At 43.7% G+C, this 19658-nt stretch overlaps 1 protein-coding gene across 5 annotated transcripts in view; it reads right to left on the reverse strand.

Moving 5' to 3' along the window:
* Window positions 1–554: 554 nt before the first annotated feature.
* CTCF (CCCTC-binding factor) overlaps window positions 555–19658 on the reverse strand; it is a 31294-nt gene continuing 12190 nt past the window's right edge. For 4 of the 5 annotated variants that reach the window (XM_041400499.1, XM_041400500.1, XM_041400503.1 and 1 more), the window contains 10 exons: window positions 13378–14170; window positions 12582–12752; window positions 11832–11965; window positions 10421–10541; window positions 9486–9635; window positions 8014–8174; window positions 7426–7608; window positions 6900–7035; window positions 4130–4297; window positions 555–3135 (listed from right to left, as the gene is read on the reverse strand). In XM_041400499.1, the coding sequence (XP_041256433.1) occupies window positions 2954–3135; window positions 4130–4297; window positions 6900–7035; window positions 7426–7608; window positions 8014–8174; window positions 9486–9635; window positions 10421–10541; window positions 11832–11965; window positions 12582–12752; window positions 13378–14170 (2199 nt within the window). In that variant the 3' untranslated portion in view covers window positions 555–2953. The remainder of the gene's footprint in view (window positions 3136–4129; window positions 4298–6899; window positions 7036–7425; window positions 7609–8013; window positions 8175–9485; window positions 9636–10420; window positions 10542–11831; window positions 11966–12581; window positions 12753–13377; window positions 14171–19658) is intronic. The other variant, XM_041400501.1, reaches the window with a different exon arrangement.

Here is a 19658-nt window from a genome sequence, read left to right on the forward strand (position 1 = left end):
CCAAACACCTCGTGAAAGCCAGAACTAGCAGCTCTTGTGCTTGGTTAGTCTCCCAAGCAGTGCCATTTGCAATGACTCCTGTACCAGCAGTAGGAGGTTCTCTGCTGAACCTGCAGTGACTGCCCACAGCTGGCACCCTAAGCTGCTGTCACAGGTAACTAAAAAAAACACACCACAGCAACTCCACCCAAGTACCAGTCCCATTTTTCAGAATAAAATGGAAACAATATTCCTGTTAACTAAACCATCAGCTATAACCACAGTCAAAACAAACAGAAGTAACAACTACTCCTGTGTTACTCCAAGCTCAAGCTGTCAACACCAACATTTGCATTTTACATCCTCCCTCCTCTACACACAGAGCAGCACACCCTGATTTAAGGTCATGGACAGGTACCTTGCATTTGGCATGGGGCAGAGGGAACACCTGCAGCGAGAAAGGAGCCAGTCCCTGTTGACAGCATCCTTCTGGGAAGAGCAGTTTTTCCATCTGGAGATGGCTGCCAGGTCGCGCCGTTGACGTACACAAAGAAAGCAGCCAGTGAGCACACGTGTTAATCCGTTATTATTTATTAGCTGTACAGCAGTATATTCTCCTTCCCAGCTTTCAAACCCCATTACATATTTTATAACAGTATTTTTTTTCCCATGTTGGCTTCCTAAAATAATGAAAAATATCACACAGTACAGCTAAGTACAAAAATGCATCAACCTAGAGTCTGATAGCTAAACTGATAGCTCTCTTAAAAGCGATACATAGAAGAAAAATTTGTTTGAAATCAGCAAGACTGAGGCTCTATAAAAAGCTTACATATTTTAACATGTGACATTTTCATATACAGGCATCATTTGTATTTCACATTATTCCTTTTTTTGTCTTTATCAGAGATTCAAAAATTGTAGAATTACTGACCTATTAATAAAATTTCCTGGCCCAGGTTGAGGGCTGCAGTGACCCACTCATAAATCACCACTTTTGTCTTAACATAGGATTCATAAACACAAAATACAACTACAAGATAGAGCAAAGAAAATGTATTTGTGAAATTACAACTCAAAAAGGTTAATTATATGTTTCAAATTGGTTGGATGGTCACATCCAGAGGGCAGTGGTCAACAGCTTAGACTCTGGATGGACAGCAGTGACTGGTGCCCCTCAGGGCTCCATACTGGGACCAGTGTTATTTACTACCACCGTTAATGGCATAGATGAAGGGATGGAGCACACCCTCAGCAGGTTTGCTAACACCAAGCTTAGGGTGCAGTGACACACCTGAAGGACAGGGCCATCCAGAGGGACCTGGACAAGCTCAAGAAGTGGCCCTTGGGAATCTCATGAGGCTTAACAAGACCCAGTGCAAGGCAGCGCACCTGGGTTGGGGCAACCCTTGGGATCAATCCAGGTTGGGAATGAACAGATCCAGAGCAGCCCTGGGGAGAAGGACTTGGGGGAGCTGGTGGGAGAGACTGGACATGGCCCAGCCATGTGTGCTGGGCTGCATACAGAGCCCTGTGGGCAGCAGGGAGGGGGAATTGTGCCCCTCTGCCCCGCTCAGGTGAGACCCCACCTGCAGCGCTGCATCCAGCTCTGGGGTCCCTGGGACAAGGAGGACATCGAACTGTCGGAGCGAGTCCAGAGGAGGCCACAAACATGATTTGAGGGATGGAGCACCATTCCTATGAGGAAAGACTGAGAGAGCTGGAGTTATTCAGCCTGGAGAAGAGGTTTTGGGATGACCTAACTGTGGCCTTACACAACCTTGCCGGGATCCTACAAGAGTGCTGGAGAGGGACTTTTGGCAAGGGAATGGAGAGACAGGACAACAGGGAATGGCTTTAAACTGACAGAGGGCAGGGTTAGATGGGCTATTAGGAAGAAATTCCTCCCTGTGAGGGTGGCGAGGCCCTGGAACAGGTTGTCCAGAGGAACTTACTGCCCCATCCCTGTAAGTGTTCAAGGCCAGGTTGGACAGAGCTTGGAGAAAGCTGGTCTAGTGAAAAGTGTCCCTGCCTGTGGCAGGGGGGTAGAACTAGATGGTCTATAAAAGTGCCTTCTAACCCAAGCCAGTCTAAGATTCTATAAAATACAATTTTTTGTGCTTCAAAACCAGATTTCACTGTGGGTTTCTCTTGTTCTGCAAGCAATAGTCTGGGTACATATTTTCTCTACCTTATCAACAGCTTTTCCAACATTTACACTCTATCAATTCTCTTGTCACTTAGTTTGAAAGGAATTAGAATACTGGGGTTTCTTTAAACTGCATTTTTGCATACCTCTTAATTAATGGAAAAAGATTAAAATGTAAAAAAAAAAAGTTATTTACAAGCTTGACCATTACAGAAATGCTTTGCAGAAAGCAAAGCATATTAAGGACAGAAACCAGTTGGAGCATGCCAAAACTACCATGTGCAGCCGACTTGGAGAACCGGAGCTACTCAGTGGGAGAAAGCAAAAACAAAAAACAAAAAAAACAACCAAAAAAAAAAATTTCAAAAGTCTAGAACCCTCCCAAGTCTGCATTTACAGTTAAAAACACTACTGAGAGAAGAGGCTCAAGGACTCTGGGAACTGGAAGGGCAAGTCCGGAGTGGTTTTCCACATACTCTACTCAAGGCTTCCACTTTTGTATATTAAAACTTGGTGCATGTAAACACGGCCCTTGGACCAGCTTTACAATGCAGTTCAGAGCAAAACTAAATCAAGCATCTCAGAGGAAACCCTCAAGGACTCCAAAATATTTCCTAATGTTCCATGATCCTGTAATGCTAACATAAAACAGCAAGTTCTAGTTAAATCACATTCTAACATCGTTTTATTCCCAGTATGTTTGGTAAAATGGTCTAAAATGATGCACTTCCCAAAGCCAAGAAAAAAGATTAAAGGAAAAAAATAGATTTGAGCCGCTTAAACACAGCCCAGGCCAGTTCAGTCAGCCAACGTGGTCTTCCTCCATCACCGGTCCATCATGCTGAGAATCATCTCAGGGGTGAGGTCTCCATTGGGAGCTTCCACTACAGCAGGCTGAGCTTCCTCCTCTTCCTCTGCTGTTTCTGCATCAGGTTCTTTCTTCACTTCAACTATAATGTTTTCAATTTCACCAGTGTTCTGGTCTTCAACCTGAATGATTGCTGCAGCTGGAAGGGCAAAGACAAAGGAGGAGGGGGGAGAAACAGATTATTTTACTGTTTGCAGAGCCAGCCATGCCTCTAGCAGGTCTTTGGTAAGACTATTCCAAGGCAAAGGAAGGTGAGGCCCACAGTAAGCACTGCCACATCAGTGGGGAGCAATTCAACCCACCATCAAGCACCAAGTATCTATTTTCTTGCCTCTTTATGAAGACAGGCCCCCAGTACAAGTTCCAGTGCACATTTTCATATTAAACCATTTTTCAAACAATAGATTTCGCAGAATAATGAACAAAACCAAACCCCATATCAACATATGGGCCTAAGACAAAACTTAAGTTTAAGAGGAAATTAGTGATGACAAATTCAGTATTAAATGTTTCCACAGAATAACCTCAGAGAGAAAACAGGCTACACTTGTATCACTGAGCAGACAGCCAAGCCACTGAGGAAGCCACCACCTCCTTAAAGGAACTAATTTCCTGTCCTACTCTGAGCCTAAAATGTACTTACTTCGACTTTGCACAGTTACAATCTCTATTCTTAACCACATCCCTGTGGAGCTGAAACAACACCTGCACTGGTCCTTGCTCAGAACTAATGGCCTGAAGCAAGTACGTTTCTGGCAATACCTGCAAAAGCCAGGCAGGTAAGAACACCATGATGTTTTACTGCCAGCTGATTTCCCAAGGACTGTAAGTCGGCAGAGACACCATAACTGGTACAAAAAGAAGTGAGCAGTTTGCACAACTATGAAATGAAACAATACTAAACAAACATAATGGCCTTTCTTTTTTACCATGGCCTGAAGTGGCCATGTTCCCTCACGACCAGGAAACCCTTGCAACAAATTTCAAGGTGAGTTCTTAGCAATGTAGAGACAAGTACATTTCCTACTTTTAAAATAATCTCATTTGCAGGGATCACATCTACAAGACTGTCCAAATCCAAGGAAAAGGTGCTCAAGCAAGCAGGGTAAAGTGAGCTTCAATTAGTGACTTACGCTGGGATTGTTTTGGTTGCGCAGCAGCTTTGCCCGGTGGTCTTCCTCTTCTTTTCTTACCAGGAGGTGGTGCAGGAGCCTCTTGCTCAACTTCTGGCTCAGCCTCAATTTCTACTGCTGTCTCCTCCTCATCTTCATTATCATCCAAATCTGGTTCAGCATTTTCCTCTGTAAGAAAGGATGTCAGATAAATCTTCAGTTTAAACAAGAATAAAACACATCTATCTACAGAGAAGCACCATCAGATCCCATCCAAAAGGGATGGATTTGAAGGAGTCAGCTCTGCTGAGAAAGAAGGCAAGTGAGGCCTTTGTTCAGAAGGTGTTGCCACAGACTGTTAATCTGTTACCCTCACTTAGAGGGAACAAGCTGTCCTTCAGAAAGCAAAAGGTAATTAAATTATGTTCGATTATGTGGTAAAAGCTACTCTGCACATGCACAAAGGAGCTCAGAGACAACAGCACAAGCGAGACCAAATAACACATGGCTGGGCTACTCCCAAGCCCTTCAGAGGGTCCAACAGTCCATCCAAGTCCCACCTGCACAATACAGAAGCACAGCATTGCACAGTGGAAGGTGGGAGCCCAAATTCATGGCTTTTGAGGAACAAACTTCTTGTCCAGGACACCCTCAGGAGAGCCACTAGGTGTGAAACCCATCCCAATGAGTCACAGGAAGCAGCTCTTGAGATCACCTTTGGTACTACTGGATGTTGGGGAATTTCTGGCTGGGACATAATGGGATGCAGGAGGAAGGCCATTTTGGATCACAAAGGACTATCTGCAGGATATTTAGGGGAGGGGATGAGGTGATTTCAAGAAGAAGTGTGGGGAAAATAGAGGGGCAAGAGGATAAAGAGGTAGATCCCATGTAAATTGCTGTAGCAGCCATTCCAGGATCTCTGTGAAACAGGAGAACCCCAACAGGCATCCAAGAGCCAGTCTCCTACCCCTCAAGCCCTACACTTATTTTTCACAACACTCCTTAAGCCTAATAGATGTGGACCATCGACATGTTCAGAATGTGAAAACACAAAAAAGCAGTGAGAGATGTCAAAGAGAATAATATTGTATGGACAGCAAAATAACCATCCTTAAATTTGTAAGGCTGTTCACTACAGGAGTGGCTTCACTCAAGAATACACGGGCCACAAGGATACTTCCTTTTATCTGACTTAAGGGAAAAACTCCAACCCACACTGGGGCATGTACAAGCTGCATGATTTTACAATCACTCAAGGGTTCCCCACCATGAGGAATTTATTTACTGGATTTCTTAGGTCCCACCTTTTTACAGGTTCTTGACATTCTCCCCTCAACTCAATGTCCATCAATTAACATTCTGTCTAATGTTGGGCAGCCAGGAGACAAAATTGTCACTGTTTGGTCTTTAGCCCACCCCTCCCATTAACAAAAATACGTCTATTTCATCCCAACTTTGCTCATAATTTTTAGGTATTTAGTAGTTGCCAAACCTCATGAAACTGCAGAAATCCAAATAAACACAACAGTGAATAATGCATTTCCTCAAGCAGGTGATTAGCACATCTTTCTTACAGCTACTCAGCTCTCACTGGTCAATTCTTCATATCTATCAAATGACTTCTGAGGTCAACCCACACTTGCCACTTCCACTGAGGCTGAAGGGATTCCCCCAGCACAGAGCCTGGCATCATTCACTGCATATCATCACAAAGCTCATTACAAAGCCTGACTTTGGACGAGCTTCCCCTACAAAAAACTGTTTTAAACTCAGACCAAACCAACTAAATAAAATGTGAGTTTTCAGAACAGGCTGAACTCCCAGGAAGATTTCAAATCAGATACCAAGAAGGCAATAGTCCAGAATGCCACATATTGAATTACCTTCCATCAGTTATTTTACCCTGCCTCCATTACCTTTTCATGTTTTAAATGCACAATTGCATGTGCTACATTGTGTTAAATGTGCTTCATTCACCTAATACATTTTTTTCTGACACCCTTATGAATTTAAGTATCAAGTTCTATAGTTTTTGAATCAAGGTTTGCAAATCATTTGATCATACTCATCCTAAAACCTGTGTGCCGTGTGAGATTTTCAGATATGCATTGTCTAGCCAGAAATATTCCTGTTCTCCCAACCTACACCCCTTGATTAACTACATGAAGCACTCCAGATAAAAGACTAATCAGCAACATTCCTTTTGCAAAATCATCTTTGAACTGGTTGGTCTTGAGACTCTACTTGGCTCTTCCTGTTGAAGACATGATGAAGTTTTTCCTCTACCAGGAGACAAGAATAGGACTGAGTTTTTCCTTCACATACAGTATTAAATCTCCACCACTCCCTTGGATGTTGCCAGCCTTTCTCCACAGAAGTAGCCAAACTATTCAGAGGTGGAGTTGTCTGGACATGCCACCCAGTAATGGTGAAGAATGATCAAGTAACACTTCATAGCAATGCACTGCAGAACCACACAGCCTCTTTTGGGACTCTGAAAAAAATTACCAGAGAGTTTCCCACACAGATAGGGCAGGAATGACACAAGGGGTGTCAGAAAGTGTTTTTTAAACTACTGTCTTGGAACAGGCCTGGGACAGCAGGCTCTATATTATCCCTCACAGACAGTACATCCCTCTGTACTTGGCCATGCATCATCATGTTGTGTTTGCCAACCAGACAAGACTCTTTCAAGTGCCAGAAGAAACCTGCAGAACTGGCAAACCAGCAGCTAACACACAGTGAATCACAGACCTGTAACTCTGAGAAGGCACTGAGCTGTTCTTACCACTATCAGAAGAATCTTCTTTCTTAGAACGCATCTTTCTCTTTCGGCCACGTTTGCCTTTCTTTGTCTCTCCTCCATTCTCTCCTTCCCCACCATCTAGGCCAGAGCAGTTATCAGCATGTCTGGCCATTGTGTTCTGCTCAGTGAAAGATCAAAAACACAAGAAAAGTTAAAACATGCATTGAATTCAAGATCAGACATTCTGGCTCTGTATTTTCAAATGCGTTTCTGGTAACTTTATCTTTTGCTCTTTAAAGAGAGATTCTTTAGGGGAAATGGGTACATTCATTAACTTCATGAATGGAGTTGCATTTCCAATGCATTTCCATCATTGCTCATGATGTGAACACTAATATTCATCAGTACCAATTCTCAATTCTCTCTCCTCTCTTTCCCTCTCAAAGACAAGGGCTCTATTCAAAGATTCGTATTTTACCCTGTACCTCACCCCTCTTTCCTTTTGGGTAAATTTCCCTCCCCTTGGCTACAAAAGCCTCATTCCACCCCTCCAAGCATATTCCTTTACCCTGCGAGTGAATGTTTTGCCACACTTGGAGCAGACAAAGGCAGCAGGGACAAAGTTGGGATCGTGGTATCTCTTGAAGTGCATGTCGAGGAGCTGCTTCTGGCGGAAGGTTTTATCACAATGGCTGCAGGCATAAGGCTTTTCTCCAGTATGGGTCCGTTTGTGCATGACCATGTGCCGCTCCTGGCACGGACAGGAAAAACGGAAACTCATGTAAATACATACAGAAAAGTGAATTTTCAGCTAAAACTCGGCCAAAATTTTATGGTTAATAGCAGGAAAATAATTATTCCATAGCAATGCAAGAACATCTTGATTGACAGCATATTCAGTCCTAGCTATTCCCATACTATATGGACTCTTATTCCTTAATCAAGGGGTACATCAAGGTTATGAATTACAAGGTTCTTCTCTACAGGACAGAATCACACCAAGAAAAGGCCACTTGTACTCTCCTTTACACCCTTCAAAAATTTAGAGAGCTAATTTGATCTTGACAGCTGGTCAAACCTAAAAGCTAAGATTTCCATCCTGTACTTTCACCTCCTGTCCTAACACTCTTAAGAGGTGCCAGTGCCCCCAGCTTACCTGTCTGCAGGCATAATCACACTGGTCACACTTGAAGCGCTTCTCGTTCTTGTGGGACTTTTGATGCTGGATGAGGGCATACCTCTCGTGGAACACAGCGTCACAGTAGCGACACTTCTTGCCCTGCTCAATGTAGGAATGCTGCTTCCGCAAGTGGACACCTACAGGAAAAAGAAACAAAAGCTTTCACCACCATGGCTTTCCAAGCATGAAAGATGAGCCCACAGTCCTTCAGCGATCCTCCCAAACTCAGCCAAAACAGTAGAATTTAGGATTCAACTAAACACCTGAAGGACTCGCAAGTCAAACCAACTAGAATAATTTCTAGACACAAAGAGCTTCCAGAAAAACTCCATTAAAATTTTCCACAGGATTCCAGATTTGGTTATTAGTTGCAATCTATGCTGATTCAGGATACTTGAATTTGATGACATGTGACTGTCAAACTAAAGTGTCTTGTGGACTGTTATGTTTAAGACTAACTTGAATTGCCTGGATACAGCCAGAAGCCAGGTAATTCAGTGGGGGAAACAGGATTTTCTGCAGGATTAGAAGTCAGAGTGACAGGACTAGAAGGCAACAGGGATACCAGCAGATAATCCCCAAAAGGTTTTAGTCACTTCCTTAAAATCCTCCAACTAAGAGCATACCACAGCTGCACGACGTAGCTTAGGGTAGATTAAAGCATTATTAGAAGAAAAATTCTTCATAGCTAACATCAGTTTTCCTCTGTTGTAAATCAGCTTGTTTGCTCCTGACATCAACTGACTGCCTTCCTCTCAAACTGCCTCTCACTGTAGCACTTGCCTTTACTGGAATGGAGCCTGCTTTCCCATTACTTGGGTGGTAATTCTGTTTAAAGACAGAAAGTTCTGCCAAATCGTGGCTCCTTCCTTTCCCTCAGCTGCTCTGGGCACGATATTGTTTGTCACCTTCTAGAACATAAGAGCTTGCCTGCTGGAATCACACTGGGTACTGCTCACTAGATCAGGAATGTCCTACTGCAAGGACTGAGGGCTTTTTTGAGCACACAGCTCCAAATCCTGGAAAGTTCAATACTTGCTCTAATTCAAATCTTATAACTTGATGAAACTTTGCATGAAACAATGGCCTCCAATGTGCAGGAGGTTAAGCCAAGTGATCTTGCTTTTTAGATCCCAGTGTTTATGCTGTTGAAATCTCAGTCCAAGTTCAATAAATGCCTTGCAGCTATGGGCAAACAGTAACTTACCTTGTATGCTTGGAAAAAAAAAATTCAAAAAATGAGAAGAAACTGAAAATTGTTCTAACTTGCAGCAGCTATGGTAAGCTAAAGGTGTGTGTTACCAGCCCCAGATGTGAAGCTGTGCTTCATGTTGTGCATTTACCGGACTGGGTATTGGGTTAGGAGACAGCAGCTGGGTTATGTGAACTCTGATTCTGGGAAGTTTTGTACCATCTTCAGCAAATGGCCACGTTTGGGAGACACATACCCAGGTCACTCTTTCTCGCTATAACAGTATCACAGTGAGGACAGTGGAATTTGGCCACATTCTCCGTGTGCTTCTGCAAAATGTGCATCTTCATGGTACCGCTCTGAGTGAAGCGAGCATGGCAGATGTAACATTCATATGGCTTCTCTCCTTCAGGAAAAAAAGGAAAAAATAGAACAAGTACTTTTATTAAAAAGAAATCTCACCAAGAAGCCCCAAACAACCTCCCAGAAACTTGCAATACGCAGCTAGACAACAGAAATCGTAATTCTATGAAGTGCTCAATAACATCTTTCTCTGCAAGTTACAGCTCCAGTAAGTGTCTTTCCACAAAGAAACTAAAGTTCAGTCCTTAAGGAAGTTAAATTATTCTTACTCTGAGAAATATAGGCAGGACCTACATGCTGCCAGAAGAGAGCAAGTGACATCAGATTTTTTGGGGTGGAAGTTCTGAATGTTCATGTATACATAAAAGGGCATATTTCTCCCCTTCAATTTTAGTAATATGATTAATTTGGCACTGCAGTAACATTCTGTGCTAAAATCATCCCTATTTATATTGAAGAAAAAATTAGCATCTTTATGAACTAACATGCATGAGATGCTTTTAAAAATGCACTGAAGCATGAAACTGCAAATGGCTCTACTCTTCAGCTGGAACACTGCAAACAGAAGAAACTTCTTCTGTTCATACTAGAGGTGCCTGCATTTTATCACCTCACAGTCAAACTAGAAATCAGAACCCACCAAGCTAATTTCTCAGTGAAGTAATTTAACCTGGTTTTAAATTTACAAGTGCTTACAAAATGTGGTGCATTCTCTTCACCTACACACTTTATAAAGGTCTTATATTAAACTACACAATAATATTTGTTTGCTGTGTGCCAGCAGACTCTAGCCTCAGCACCCTGACTGGGAGAACATGGCATCAGTACCGGAGTGGGTCCTCATGTGCCTCTTCAGTTTGTAGGTGTCTCTGCTGGCATAGCTGCACAGGCTGCACTGGAACGGGCGCTCCCCGGTGTGCGAGCGGATGTGGCGTTTCAATTTGCTAACCTGCAAGCCAAAGGCAAGACTGAAGTTAGCACAGATGAGCAGGCCAAAACCACAAGAAACAAGTCAAGAGTTTAAGGCAGTTTATATTTACTTAGGCACAAAACCAAACAAGCACATTTGAGTGCCATTTTCCCACTGTACACAGCCACTTGCCCCTGCCCACTCTACCTCACCTCCCAGTCTCACTCCCAGTCTTGCCTGATGCTTGTTCCCACACTCAATGAGGCCTTTAGACTCTGTGCTCACCTTATTGTTATTGACCATTTCAGCATCTGAAGACACCCTAAAATTTTAAAATATCCTGGAGAGACACAGTGAAGTGGTGTGGGGAAGCTTAATTCTTTTCTCCTACTTTTATTTCGAAGGTACAAACCCAGCTCAAAGCAAGAACACCAACAGTATGGCATTTTCTACTCCAGCCTGATCATGCTGCTTAATCACCAACTTATGCCTACAAAAAGCAGCATGACCTCATAAGGACCAATGTGGTTATTCTTTCCTAATTTATACTCTGAAAACCTCTGCAACATAACTTATTCAGCACTCAAACCACAGGACCTGAAGTGACAGCACTGCAGGCATAGCGTGGGCTGAAAAAAAAAAACCCTGAAGCCCCTACACAAGCTCTCCCACTGTAGCCTTCTTCCACTGCAGACATCCCATTTTTTAAAAAATTATGTAGCTCATCATCTGGCTCAAATTTCCTTTCACAGTATAAAAGTTGTCCTATAAAATATCTAACAATACTGCATGGAGGGAAGGCATTCAAGAATGTCTAATCTGCTCAGGCAAATTAAGCTATCATCTAACATTAGCAAAGCTGCTTTTCACCAATACTGAGACAAAGGCTCATTAGTTTTAGCTGCAGACACCTTCATGGCATAAACAGATGATGTGCAGAATGCATGTTTCTAAAATGGGAGAGCACTGTGGACTGAAAGGACATCCCACTGCAGCAGGAAATGTCTGTCTCCTTCAACACGAAGCACACTACAATTCCTGCAATCAGCTTAAAGGACAAATCATTTAAGAAACTGTAACAACTATTGTCTCCAAAGAGGAAATTGGTATCACCTAGAATTTCTGTAAGTGATCTCAGACTGCTTTCTGATTTACTGAGGAAATCCCACCATTTGCTTCCAAGAGCAGCCCTGATTTATAATTTCTTTTTCCCAGAGCCTTTCAACCAAATGGCCAAAGAGGAAATGCCTAAGAACAGAGTTTGTAACAGATGGTGAACAAGCTTTGAAGTGCACAAGGAAGCAGTCAGCACTGTAACTAGCCCCATACCTCCACACTGGCATAGTCACACATGGAACATTTGAATGGTTTCTCGTGGGTGTGTTTGTAGCGGCGATGCCGAACCAACTCTCCGCTGGTCACAAAGGCCATGTCGCAGTCTGGGCACTTGTGAGGGCGAGTACCTAATGGTGTGCAGCAGGACAGGAAGACAGTGACACAGATTTAGTGGCTAAAGAAAATATGGGGCAGCACTGGCTGTGGATATTTTTTTTGTTTTTGAAGTGAATTATCAAGACTGCTTTCATGTTCTGAAAGATTAAATTAGAGCAACAGCATGCACAGAAGTCAGAGCTTTTGTATAAATAACTAATAGATTTAAGATCTTAGAGAATTAATATTCTTTCAGTGAGCAAATAGACTCCTTTATTTTTGTACCACTTGGTTGCTTACACATTAGAAACCAGCTAGTTAGGCGTAAATTCATTAAGCAGAGAAAATGAGGGATTATGAATTACGCTCTTGTTTTTGGCAGTAAGGCACAACAAGCTGAAAACATGAGTGCTAATGCTCAAGGCAAAGAGAACATTTCTGTAACTTCAGGTAACTTGAGATCGAGCCCAGGATCAATTTTGTACCTGTGAACAGGATAAGCTCTGGCCAGGCAGAAAACAACTACACCATTTCCTCTTTTTTAGCTTGTTCCAGAAGAGAAAGTAGGAAAACAAGAAGGGTCTACCTTCAACTTGTTCTGATGGCAGAGCAGACCCTAAAACACAATGCATGTAAAACCAAGAGTACCTGTGTGAGTGTTGAGGTGGTTCCTCAGCAATGTGACTGTCCGGAAAGCCCTGCCACAGAGATGGCACTTGTGTGGTCTTTCATCGGTGTGGCTTTTCATGTGGCGGTCCAGGTTGGAACGACGCGGACAAGTGTAACTGCACAGCTCGCACTGGAATGTCTTCTTTACACCTGGTCACAGAGGAAATCATCTTTAGTCTTTGGCAGTAGTGTGGTCTACTGTGTAAGAGGAAAGATTCTTGGGGGTGTAACTACTGCAAGGAACCACCATGCACCAGTCAATTCAACTGCATTGCCTGCGGCTCGTTTGGATTTAATTTTCACTGATATGCCAGCACTTAATGTTCCTTCTGCACTCTAAAAAGTGTTCCCTAACTTACAGTTTTAACAAAAATCAAACATACTTATTACTGTATTTTGCACCATCTACCTTACCCAGCAATTGGTTACGAAAAAGCCCACAGAATTAATTATACCATTGGCTCCTGATGTAAAACATGCACACAAACTGTTACATGCGTAGTACAGCAAAGAGAACAATCTTTTCAATCATACTTGTATGACAATATTAATGCCACAGTATCACACTTGTGGAAAATGATCTCCCTGTCAGCCTATAGAGAGGAGAAGGGAGGTGTGCCCAAGAAACACTGTAGTCAAGCACTGTTACATTGTGAGCAAGCAGCATTGGGCATGCCGGCTCTCCTCCTACTTGCACATATTCATTTGCCTCAGTCACACTGCAATCACCACAACAAAAGCATTTTCAAAATCCATTTGCAGATGGGGAACTTACCTTTCTTTTTAATTTTTGTTGGTTTTGGTGGCTTCATATTGCCCACCACCTTTTCTGCATTAACCTCGGACAACAAACCCTCCTGCTGCTCCTCTTCAAAGTCATATACAGAGACATCCACATCTTTGCCTTCCTCAGTGTAGCGAAGCTTACTCTTTTTGTTTTTCTTCGTTTTTTTGGCTGGTGGCTGATAGTCTGGATCTTTTTGCCAATTGGGATCTTCCTGTGGCTGAAGTTCACCTTGTTCCAGTGTCTCCACCTCACCGTTTGCACCCACTTTCACAACTTGGAAGCCTTCTGGCAAAGGGAGGGTGTGACAGATCATGGGCTCCCCCTCCTGCAGGCCTCCTTTGGAAACCTCATTTTCATAAGCTCCCTGCAGTTCTTCCACAGACGTGGTGGCAACAGGTACAGTCACTGGAACAGGTACTTGGACCAGCTGAAGCTCACCAAGGTTTATAGGCTGCTCTTCCATATTAACAACCTGAAGTGTTATGATCTGTGTGTCATCCACAGTAGCCTCAGTTTCTTGAGGCACTGCACCTTCCATTACTTCGGTTTTCATTTGAAGAAGAGTTGGATCCAGCTGATCCATCATCACCATCTGCACTCCACTGCTGACATCCTGCACCACTTCACTTCCATCTGCTTGGTTTGGTGGTATATGACAAGCATCATCCTCCTGCCCACCTTCACGGCGTCTTTGATAGGTTTTCCTCTCTTTTCCCTTAATGAAAGTTTCTGATTCCTCCACAATAGCGTCGACTGCCTCACCTTCCATTTCACCTTCCTGCTGTAAAAACAAGAAAATGAATGCTGCACACCACCCAATGTATTTAACAACTGCACAAACCCCACAGAAGGACAAGCTGCCCAACTGGAAACACCCAACTCATCCCAGTCATATTCAGAAAACAGGAGCTGAGAGCTGTAGTTCTCCACAAACCCATCATCACTGCAAACCAAGGCAATCACAGAACGCTGCCTGCAGTGAGACAACTGTATCAGCTTCTTGGAAAGGAAAGAAAAGCAAGGAAGAGAGATTAAGTGATACACATGTTCCTGTTTCTCAGAGACCACAAATCCCACCAGCAAGATGCACAGCAGTATTATTCCTTACTGAGCTTGTTTAATCATTTCACATAGCTTAGCAGTACCAGAGGCAATCTCTGGCTATAAACTTTAAAGGTACAAAATCACCACACTGTTAAAATCAAAAAGCCAACCTTAAAGATAAGTACTATATTTGAGAACTGCAGAACTTTTCCAGGAAAAGGCACTAAGAATTAAGCACAAGAACATAAGTTGCACTTATTTAATATCAAACTACTATTACTTCAAGTCTAAACTCCTCTGAACAACATGAGGACATGAAGGAGTTAGGCAAGTATCTCTCCTGTCACCAGCCTGGAGTTCAATTCCTGCTCCCACCTCTGGCACTGCTGGGCCCTGAGTGGATCTCAAGATGCACTGTGCACTCCCTCCTCAGCTGAGCCATAGCAGGAGACACAGCTCAGGTAAAATCTTATTTCAGTGTAAATGATGTGGACTCTGAGCTGGCTGGACTAAGGCTCTCATGACACCTGTGTTAAATCCATCCATACAGTCACGAACAAACAACAATACAGAAGCCCATTTTGGTGGGCCTTAACTGTAACTCTGCCAATAGCTGCACACAAACATAACTGAGATTTTTTGCCTCCTCACATCATCCAGTGCTCTCCACTGCAGTTGGGGAAAAATATTAAACTCCTGTATTCTCACTATGCAGGAAGGTTTGTTTCAAGAGCAATTAAGAGCTAAAATAAATTATAATTTTGCAGCTTTTTCCCAAAGGAAAGGAATAGTAAAGGAGCATTTTGTAAGTTCATCTCTGTTCCAGGTGGTTTACTTTATAAAAATAAAAGGAGGTCCCCAACCACGCCAAACACTTTCCCTGCATCAGGACACCATTTCTTATACCCCTCATTAAGCATTAAAAAGGTACCAAGAGCAATTTTGGGTAAGAAGAAAGTGACAAAAAAGCCAGCTTCCTTACTAAGCCTGTAAAAAATTCCTGAATCCAGCTCCAGATTTGCTAAGAAACTTCTGTATTTTCCCATTAGACTGACTGGCCTCTCAGACCAGCTAAGTGAATTAATATAAATATTTAATCTCCCTTCCTAACTCAACACTTTAAAATCCCCATACTATTTTCAAACATCTACATTTAATCTTGTGTACTCAATTTTGATTATACACAAGACACAAACATGAAGCACAGCTAAAGTCTCCACCAGCTTTAAAAATGTAATTGCTATTATTTTTAGAGAGTTCTTGCTTTTACTCTGTCTTTTCTAGTATCCTCCACTTCTGCTGTAAAAACAATACAGCTCATCTTGTTCTTGAGCCTGCCCAGACGAGGGACATAAATTAGCGTGGTGTCTTGACACTCGTGATGTCGTGGGCAGCCACAGTCTCCAGAGGGCACCAGATACCCAGGAATACCGACATATGGCTCCAGGAGCACTCCCTGCAGGGATCCCGCCTCTCCCTTCCTTCACCACCCGTCAGCTTTTCAAGTCGGAGCAAATCCATATGGACAAACAGCTGAAGCACACGAGATGATGTAAGTACTTAACACCAGACAGCAGGCAATCAGAACAGAGCAGGTCTTTGGCCTACAGCAACTGTAAAAGTGTTTTACAATTATCTTAAGTATTTGCAGAGAGAAGACTTTCCAGGTGACCAAAAGTGTCTGAACAAAAAAAAGGAAGGACACGGCTAAAAACACATAAAAATGTGGTAAATGGGCAAGGAGATAACAATAAAATATGTAAGAGAGAGGGAAAAAATGGCAAAAGTCCATCTGCAAAGCTAATGCAACTTTGGTGCTGAGCAGAGTTTTGCAACCTTGATACAAGCACAGGCAGCTCTGAGCAGAGGTGGGACCCTCACAAGGACCTTCACATTCACTGTCAATACCAGCTGGTAAAAACGTCATTAAATCACCTGAAAGCAAGCCAACAGGCCAAAATCCGCCAGCATCCTCTATGAGTCTATAGTGGAGTAGTAGGAAAGCACCACTTCTGACTTGTAAAGCAGAAAATCCTGTGTCTGCCAAGGAACAGGACACTGGCATACACGAAGACTTTGGCATATGGCTCACAATGTCAGGAGGTTTGCCAGCCTAGGAATGCAGGTGTACAGGGAGACCAAGGAAATGCCTGCAGCAAGACTCAGGTTAAAGACACTCACAGTGAGGGGTGTACCTGCGTGAAAGCAATGGATGGATTCTTACAGCCGTCCGGGAAAGAATCTCAGACCCCGCTACTGCTCCCTGTCCCTCTGTCACCTCCCACCCCGTTTCTGTCGCCGGCTGCCAGGGCTTACACGGCGGGGCACGGCCGCCCCCGAGCGGCGAGACCCGGCACTGCACCGGGCTGGGGCCGCCGCCTCCAGCCCCGTGTGCCACCGCACCCCGAGCCTGCCACCTCCGTGTCACTGCCATCCCTGCCTGCCACCGCAGCCCGACCCTGCCATCTCCGTGTCACATCCATCATCCCTGCGTGCCACCGCACCCCGACCCTGCCCCCTCCGTCACTGCCATCCCTGCCTGCCACCGCACCCCGATCCTGCCACCTCCGTGTCACCTCATCCCTGCCTGCCCCCGCAGCCCGACCCTGCCACCTCCGCGTGACATCCATCCCTGCCTGCCACCGCAGCCCGACCCTGCCACCTCCGTGTCACTGCCATCCCTGTGTGCCACCGCACCCCGAGCCTGCCACCTCCGTGCCACCTCTCTATCCCTGCCTGCACTGCATCCTGACCCTGTCACTGCACTCCAACCCTGCCACTTCCGTGTCCCCTCCATCCCTGCCCATCACCTCCATTGTCCCCTGCCCACCACTTCATCCTGACCCTGTCACCTCCATGTCACCTCTCTATCCCTGCCTGTCCCTTCCACTGTCCCAGTACACGCTGCATCCTGACGCTGCCACTTCCACTGTCCCTGCCTGCTGCTGCGTCCTGCTGCTGACCCAGATTTCCTGGCCTCCAACACTCAGCACATGGATCAGCACTTACTCCTGCTTATTCCAAAGTATCCACTATAGTCCATTCCTTTCCATCCAAGTTAGTGCATCTGAAAATGTCTGGTTTTAAACCAAACTCTTGCCACAGGGGAAATGTCACAATATACTAAATGTCACAATAACAATGTATAAAATTGCAGAAATATACAGGAGCAGTCTCACTTGATGCTTTGGACAGTTGAAAAATCTCAGGAAACTGCTGAGATTTCCACTGAAGAAGTGTGGATTTACAAATTTCAAAATTCTTCAGCTGCGGGGTGATGACACAGGATATACCCTAAACTTGAGAGGAAAATGTATGGGTGCTTTCCTGTTAAATAAACTCTCTGTAAGACTCCATTTCTGCTGCAGCAAGCTTTGCACTGGCTGTCCATGTCACTTCTCAATCACTCTGTCTTGAACAACTGGCTACTTCTTTTACTTAATTTTTTTTCTTAACCCTAATTCTTCTTTTTCATGAAGTGAGTCTCACAGGCAAGTTTTGTATTTATTGGAGGACATGTGCCATTTGCTATAACTAAGACCATTATAGCAGAACACCAGGAATAAAAACTGCAGAGTTTCTCACAACTTTTTATTTCTGGCTTTTGTCTCCAGCTCTCTTCCTACCAGTTACTGCTACCTTACACCAACAGCTCGGTTCCACAAAGACTGAATCTAAAAAGGAAAACAAAGCAGCAGGTTAAAAGATGCAGTAAATGGAGACGGGAAAAAAAAGCAAAAGAAAATATTTCATAATAAGGAGAACGACCAAAAAAAAAAAAAATCAAAGAAGACCTGAAAACACAATTCCCACTAATAGCTCAAGCCAGCCCTTACACATGGGCTCACCCAGCAGGCTCTACTGAGAGACACCGTGACACCGAACAGCTCAGTGCACTGTCACAATCCAATTAGCCAGGTAAGGAGCTGTGACATCCAAACAACAGACCTAAGCTTGCTCAGACAGCTCATGGACAGCCCATCTAAAAAGCTGGAACAAGCAGAAATACCAAGTGCTGTGCATTTCACACAAGTGACACGTCATTCTAATGAAAGGAACCAAAAGGTTGCTTGAGAGAAAGTCATTTAGGGCCGGCTGTCCTGCTGACTACAGCACAGGAGAGTCTCAGCCCAGATATTCTCACTTTCTTCCCAAAATCCAATCCAACCATGCCCTGTGTCAGTGGGAAGACATTCCCCCCTTCCTGTCAATCCATGCCCTTGTCCAAAGTCCCTCTCCAGCTCTCTTGAAGCCCCTTTAGGTACTGAAGGGAACTGTAGAAGCATTAAAAACAACTTGCTGTCATTGCCAATGCAGAAAGTACAAACCCAGAGACAAGGATGGTTAGTGCCAGTGCCTATTTTTTTACTAGTGTTATTTATAATAAAGCTACTATCAAAGAAGCATTAGTCTGCCTCTCAGGCACGTTAAAATTAAGGAACCCTGAACTGCATCAAGTTTCATGTACCAAATTACACAAAAATATGTACTTTTACCAAACAAGGCACAGTCTCAATAAAAACTGCTGGGAGACTAACGCAATTGAAATGTGTCACACACTAAATGTGACGCATTTAATGCTCTAATACGCACTTGAGGGGAAAAAAAAAATAAAACTCCAATAGACACACTGAAGCCAAATGCTGTCAGTAAATTTTTGATATTCATAAAATAATGCAAAGTATCAGCAGCTGCATTAGTGCAAACAACCCTATCACCTTGCAGCATATTCAGGCCTTGAATTCAAGTCAATCTACACATAGATCCCACCCAAAAACTGACATGGCTTTGACACTTGTAGATTAGCCACTTATTAAAAATTACATGGGAGTGGAAATAAATCCTAATGTTAAAACATAGGAGACTTATGTTTCTCCTGCATTCCCTGAGAATCCCTTTGAAAGCTGAATAAATGAATAAACAAAAACTTCAACTAGGAGTCTGCAGTTATGCACTGTATATGCCACTTAAAGCAAGAGAATGAAAAAAAAATACATATCCAACAGGGTTTATAGACAACAGACTTTTTTGTCCCCTGCTTGCAGTCCACACATGTCTGTGTAAGTATTTTAGGGCATGAGCAGATGCAGATTAACTGCAGGAGTGCTTGGCCATTCTCCTTCCCACCATGAAACAGCCCTATCTTTTCCCTGAAAAGTCTCCCAGCTAAGCACAGCCCGAGATAAGGCAGTTTAACAGGTAGGCAGCCTTTCCATTTCCTCCAG

The sequence above is a fragment of the Onychostruthus taczanowskii genome, unplaced genomic scaffold (genome assembly GCF_017590055.1).
Source record: "Onychostruthus taczanowskii isolate IOZ18803 unplaced genomic scaffold, ASM1759005v1 scaffold18, whole genome shotgun sequence".
Classification (NCBI taxonomy): Eukaryota; Metazoa; Chordata; class Aves; order Passeriformes; family Passeridae; genus Onychostruthus; species Onychostruthus taczanowskii.